Source organism: Chaetura pelagica, unplaced genomic scaffold, assembly GCF_000747805.2.
Source record: "Chaetura pelagica isolate M959 unplaced genomic scaffold, ChaPel_1.0 scaffold642, whole genome shotgun sequence".
NCBI classification, from domain to species: domain Eukaryota; kingdom Metazoa; phylum Chordata; class Aves; order Apodiformes; family Apodidae; genus Chaetura; species Chaetura pelagica.
In genome coordinates, this window is record NW_009952704.1 from 971,586 (window position 1) to 978,877 (window position 7,292).

A 7,292-nucleotide genomic window follows, 5' to 3' on the forward strand; every position below is an offset into this window, starting at 1 on the left:
AACCCTGTGAGTTTCATTCTTCCTCGTATGCTGTTTTTGCTCAGAGGTATACAAACCATCTGTGCCTCTAATACAATGTTCTTAAATAGCCTCCAGGCAGATCTCTATGGTTTTTAAGTACTTCTTTTTGCCCTTCAGCCTGCTGTTAACCATTTTCCTCATAGTTTTATAATCTGCCCTTTAAAGTTCATTGTTACTGTGTTGTCCCTACGGGAACAACTCTTTCATGATATCAAAACTAAAAGTGTGCAGTGATCACCGTTACCCCACAGAGGCTTGACAACACCTTCCTCTAATAACTCTGCTTCTTACAAGGTAGCTCCCTCTTGCCCGTGGCCTTAACTAATCAGGCATTGCACTGAGGACTGCCACAGGAGTCATGGAAAAGGAATCCTTTGCCATATGGATTGGAATGGCACCAAAGCCACTTGAAATCTCCTGATAGAGGAAAAACTGCTTTTGCCAGCTGCTGCTTTACCGCCAACAAAAAGAAGTGATAGCAGGGTAACCACTATAGAATTCAATCTTGTGTAATTTTCCTGACTGGTCCCATCCATTTTCCCCTGGAGGATGTTACTTCCCAGTCACTGGCTTCAAGATTTTATAGGTAAGTAAGTCTACAGGAGGTTGCAGTCACTTGCATAAAACCCTGTGGTGTTTTTCCCCTGGTTTTAATGGATATCCTTGTGACTGCTGCCTCTGGAATGCTCTCAAGGAAGCAGAGCGGAAAGGGAAGGTCTATGACATGTAAAATCTCTTTGCAGATTAACACCTCACTCTAGGAATCACAGAATGGTTTGGATTGGATGGGAACAAGAATAAAAGGATGATTCCGAAGAGGCAGCTGATAGACCAGCCTTTCTGTTTGCTGAATGCACAAAGGATTGATTTATGGCATCTTGCCATGGGAGGGCTATAAGTTATTAACTAACTTCAATGGACAAACACTTGCTGAGACTGCATATCATACCTCTTGTGCTGTACCAAAGGTAATGACTCATCTTCAGGCATGCCTGATGTCCTTGAGAATGCAATTGGCTCTACACAGCCAAGTGAAGCATTACTTAGTTAATAGACTACAGCAGAAGGGAAACAATCAGCTGAAACGATGACATTGCTACTTCCTGCTTCATTACAAATCTGCAGCTTCCTAACAGGATTATATACTGAAGCACTGTAAAAAAAGACATTAAGTTCTGTGATGAAACTTAAAAAATATGTAATTAAACCAGCTAAATACAGACTTCTTCTGTTCAGTGTCTGCCAAACACATCCTTTGATCCTCCACATGATACTTCCTGGAAAAGTGCTGGACACAAAAAATAGCAGAATAGAATTCTGACTCATTCCTTCCTGTTTAGGCCAATGAAATGACCATTTGCAGTCCCAACAAATTTGGTTTTAATTGAAAAAAATAACCTTACCAGACTGACTAGAAATAATAATGAGAGTAGGAACTTCTGGACCACCTGCCCACATGTGCATTTTCTTGCTCATACTGTCCCATGTCTTTGCAGTTTCAATATCAATAACACAGCATTCTTGACTAGACACCTTGATTTCTATAATTTAAAGATGCTGTTTCTTCAAAAGAAACAGAGGTGACGGAGCATCTCACCCTTCCCAGTGACATCCAAACACCTTTGCAACATAGAAAGCCTCCACTATAAGCATCCATTGCTGTAATACTACAATTCCCCAGGTTTCTTCCAGCTTACTGCTCAGCTAAGAGGAGTGAGAAGAGCAGCTTCCATAAATGTTTTGAAGTCTTAAAGAATTGGGAAATTTCACAGAATTTTGTTAATAAAAACTGTACAAGAGCCCCATATTAGGTAGCAGCCCACAGCTACTTTCACTTTGCTCCTTCACAGTGTTTCTCTCACACTTAGCTGAGCAAGCTCCAAAAGGAAAAAAATACATACATATTCCCCACTATAGGAGCGGATAAGGACTGGGGATGAGGGCAGGGAAGAGCAAGAAAGAAAAAGCCAGGAAAATTGTCCATTCCAGTCCTAGCCCTATGTTCCATGTGCTCACTTTGGCTTCCCCTTTATTAGAAAGTTCTTGTGATTATTATTTTTCCATGACCCACTGCTTAAGGCAGGTGATTGCTTAAGACAGTTTCACATTTCTTTCCTAAGTGAACAAGTAATTGCTCTCCTTAGTCACAGGTTTCATGGAGAGTTGATGGCGTGTGTAATTTTCCTTATGTATCACGTTAAGAATACTGAATTTTCACATGACTACTTGACCAAAATGCTTTTGTGCATCACTCACACCTCTTAATAAATACATCCAATTAGTTATTGTTAAGTGAACTGGGAGTGAAATGCAATGAATACAAAGGTCTCCTCCTGGTCAGAGCACTACAGATCAGTCAGAATACAGGAAAGAAACTGGGTTTCTGTATCCACCTTTCTTTCCCCTGCTGTGTTGCCTGAAGAGCAACATGCCTTTCATTAAATTATTTCCAAGTAAACCTGATTAATTTATTTACATTTCACAGACATCTGTCATGAAGTTGTAGGGCAAGAAGCATGATTAAGAAAAAGCAGTGCACCCACAATTTGAAGCTAACCCTCTTTTTACTTGACTTCAGTCTCACAGGTCTTTCAGTAGAAATAGCAATTTTTGTTTAAATGCGATTACTAGCCAGGTTCAAACAAGACACCAAATCAGCTGCATGTTTGGGAAGCCCTCTCTAATTTTAAGGTAAATCTGAATTCCCTCTGATCCCTGGCAAACATTTATCTCTTGATAGCCATGTCTCCTAACCTGCCTCAGAGCTAAAGTGAAGAGTTTTCAGGCTGTGCAAGAAAAACGTAAGCAAGTATATTTCTGTGCTGACAAACAGAACCAGAAAAGTTTCAGTAAGCAGTCAGTGGTTAATTCATTCTTTGAGATGAGTCTCAGCAAGTCAGAGTATTTACTCAGTTGTTGAAATATGCCCAAGTATTCCTTCAGTATACTGTAATGCCACAAGAATTCTCATGGGTGCATTTATGTATATTTAATGGTTTCAAACAAGTTTTAAGTAGATAAAATACATGAAAACAGTAATCCCTGGGAACTTTGGCTTGTGTATTTTTTTTCTTCCTACATTTGATTTTCTTTTTTTTATACATGCAGAATACAGACTAATTATTTATTTACAAATGTAACATGTTCTCATGGGAATAATCAGGTTCACACTGCACCTCTTGGCAGTATGAACATCAGACCAGTGCTACAATAGGATTTTAATATCCATGTATAGGTCTGATTTTAATTTTCTGAAAGATCTCTTCATTTTCAAAACCAGGGTAACATGCACTCACACAATTAATGTACAATAGTATGCAGACTTGCATTTGATCTTATGTGGCAGGAGGCAGGCATGTACAGAGACAGGCAGCAGTCATAAGAGGCTTCCTTATCAGGTGACAGAAAAATTCCATTTTATGCACTGGAATTTTCATTAAAATATCTTCGGACAACTTCTAGGAAATATAATTTATTGTTTAATACCAGATTGACACGCTAAAATCAGCTGTTTCATACAGCAACATCAAATTTGCTCCTCAGTGAAGCCTTACAGCTCAAATAATTTTTAATGTCCTGTCATGCAGCAGAACTTGTTTCATTGCCTTGTACACTGTAATTCTGCAGCAGTCTCAGGTCTTGCTTAAGTATCCTTACAGAACACACCATACTTCCACATAATTTCAAATTCACTAGTCTCATCTCCACCCCTTGTTCTCCTCAATTCCATCAGCTCTCAATGCTATATTGAATTTCAGCATATCCTGTTACACAAATGCTACAGAAATTATGAGCGTGCTAGACATGGACAACTGAAAAATTTTAAAACTTTGTATCACATTTGTAACATTTCTTGACTTTAATTCCCTGTTCACAATCTCCTACTTGAAAAAAACCAAAATAATGCTTTTCCACTGTTTAAAGATGAAATTAATTATTTTAAATGAGCTGTTTGAGATCCCAAATAGTTATGACCACATACATAGCCAATTGGAACAGATACACTTCAGGAAGGCCACCACCAAACCGTCACCAATGTGCTAACCACAGTGCACACTCTCCGAGGGTTTAGGTTATCTTCCTTTTGTGTTAGTTGATACCATCAACTACAATAAATTGTTTTCCATCTTGCTAGCACAATCAAGTCAAATGAATTTTATGCTTCTTAGACTACACTCACTGAAGACAGGATTGAGACAATGTGATTTTAGCAACTGCAGGCTCACTTACTGCAAGAGCTCTGCAAAGAGCTCATCTGCCAAACCATGCATGAAAAACTCAGTGTAAACTTTTGATAAGCTATGAGAAAGGAAACTGCAGCCTCTGTTCCAAAGCAATGAAGTCCCTGTCAAATTTCAAGCCAACAATTTTTTTTTTACAACAGGTAAAAAACATACACCTATCAACTTAGGCTAGTAAATAGAGAGGAAATACATTTTTAGTAATGGAGGACATTTTACAATGTATCGATTTAAAATTTGTGTAAGCTGGATATGTACAGGCATATTTTTCTACTCATTTGTGACCTCAAATAGCTTTTACATACATAGTTATATTATCTTTGAAAATAAAGACATGACTTACTGTTCATACAGTTCCATCTGAACTGCAAAGACTTAGCTCTTGCTAGATTTATACTATGCTTCTCTAGTTGGACTACAACAAAGTAAGTGAAGACAGACACTGTGCACCAATTTCTAGGAAAACATTAAATCTTATGCAAATCCATAGAAGAGAAAGTAAAATATAAAAAAAATACAACTCCTAATCATCATTTTCCTCATCATCAAATGAGAGAAGACTGCTATTTTTTATTTGTTTAGCTGTGCTCTGAGAAGTAGTTGCTTCTCTCTTAGTTTTCTTTGCCTCTTTCATCTTCTTACTTGAGCTTACATTGAAGTCCAAAATCTTCTCTGATGAACGTTTGGCTGGTTTCCTGAACATAATTTTTCCATCAGCAGGTTCTTGTTCACCATCTATAACAAAGAGAGTAAAATTAGAACTCATCTGTGCATGTTCACACACACTGACAAACCCCTCACTATTCTCTCTTCTTTTTCCCCAGGACCAAGAAAGTGAGACCTGTGACAGAAAAAAACAATCATGAAAACAAATTTTTCGGCCACAAAGTCCGTACCAATGAATGTCCCTCATGGCCACACATCTGCTCCATGGCAACAGGCCCTTGAAAACAGTTCTCCCGCAGTTCCTAATAGGAACAGGTTCACACTAACCAGAGCTTTAACCTAGAATAGACTGTGAGCAGTAGAGCTTTTCCTACGCCATCCAGCCATATTCACTTACCAAAACGGAAATTTTGGAAGATCCTCTAACTTCCCTATTTGTAAAATCCATTACAATAAATGCACCTATTTCAGAATTATGGCGTCTATTTAAAGAACAAAACGGCACATATACAAGATAAAGTTTTTATTTCTCTTCTAATATCTCCTTCCCTGCTGAGACAACTAAAAAGATTACATGGTCATAAACCTGACGTTTATTATCATGTAAGGTGAAAATTTTATGCTTCCTTTGTGTCTGCAAAATCACCAAACTATTCCAACTGACTCATTCTGCTCCTCTGCATGTACTAGAGCAAATAATTCTGAAAAGAAGTCCCTTCCAGGATTATCAGGCAGACAAGGAAACCTGCACAAGTAACAGAATCAAGGTAATATTTCTGGGGAAAAAAAAGTGAAATTGTAAAGTCATGAATCAGACACAAAGGCTCATGCTGCAGTAGCTTGCAATTTTTCTATTGTATATATGACAGGACGTTAGAGAACCATAGGTTCTGTGGAAGACGCTTTTCCTACAGTACTTTATTGAAATTAATTATTCAACAAAAATTTCCTAGCAATATGCATGTGTTTGACAAGATTATGTGCTATTTAATTATAACCAATAAATATCTTTTGTCTTTAGCATTAACTCATTCCTTGGTTCATAAGCGTTATGGCAGAATACCTAAGATTTCAGTGTTACCATGCACAGCACTGGCTGAAACTCTCTTCAGTGTATCCTCCAACAATACAACTATTAAATCTGGTGTCTTGAGGGTTCTGTGGTACAAATTAAAACCATGAACCTCATGGTGGTTGAAGGAAACTTCACTTACAATTCCTTAAGTTTCACAGACCTTTTTTAAGAAGAAACCTGGCTTAAAAAACTAAGCACTAATTCTGTCAATGATTTTTAAAGAATGCACACTTCTGCAGTAGTTTATGAAAGAATACTACTATGCAGAAAATAACCAGATATTGGGAAAATATTTCAGTACTGGTGCATTTGTAAAATGCATTACAGTTACGAGGAATTACCAGCCATCATAAACTGTAGATATGACAAGCATATTTGTCAATGGATCTACTGTGAATTTTGCAGGGAAAGCTTAGGTGTTTATATGCTACGCATGGGATACAAAAGTTTAGGAAGTGCCTACGGTAAATTCTGGAAGAGAAGAACTATTTCTGAAAACATATCACACCCAACCAATCAAAATGGACCATATATCATTTCTCTTAGAATCTGGATTAAAAATTAAAAATATTTTTGACATAACTGTCTCAAATTTGGGGCTCTGAAATAAAATATAATTCCCCTTGCTAATTGTTGGTTAATTACAACGTTTATTTGGAAACCCAGATCTTCTAACTTAAACAAGACCTGAGGAATATGATACCAGCCAAATTCTGGGAGGGGGGGAAGAATCTCTAAGAACAAATTCACTTATAAAGCCCAACTGTCTATATGCTTGGGCCAGTCAGCACACAGGCTGTACAGTACCAGTACAGAAGTGGTAATAGGACTTCAAAGCAACCAGGTACTGCATAAGCATGAGGAGCACCAAAAAAATCTGACTGGACACTCTTCTAAAGAGCAATTACTACATTTTCTTATAATGGTAAATCAAAAAACCAACTCCCTACAAACCTGACAAAAGCATATCCACAAAATAAGTCAACTATGTACTAAAAAATTTCAATTCTATCCAAAGTCTCCTGCTACCCATGTTGTGAAATGCACAAAATAATTTTGTCTTCTCTACCAGGTGGAGAAACTGACAAGTATCTTCACAATGTGAATTTAAACTCTCAATAAGCAAAGCTGAAAAACTGCAACAAAATGGCAACCAGCTTAGCTCTGACCTCCAGGGCCACGTTACCATTTGTGGATCATTCTGCATCAAAGGAAAAGATTTTAGCTCTTGGCCTGGTTAAACACTGTCAAAATTTCATTTTCTGAAAGGAAGGACATTCCTTTCAGCA

At 37.6% G+C, this 7,292-nt stretch overlaps 1 protein-coding gene across 1 annotated transcript in view; it reads right to left on the reverse strand.

Moving 5' to 3' along the window:
* Positions 1-4,785: 4,785 nt before the first annotated feature.
* KIAA1143 (KIAA1143 ortholog) overlaps positions 4,786-7,292 on the reverse strand; it is a 10,292-nt gene continuing 7,785 nt past the window's right edge. The window contains exon 4 of the mRNA XM_009994108.1: positions 4,786-4,997. Coding sequence (XP_009992410.1) covers positions 4,786-4,997 — 212 coding nt within the window. The remainder of the gene's footprint in view (positions 4,998-7,292) is intronic.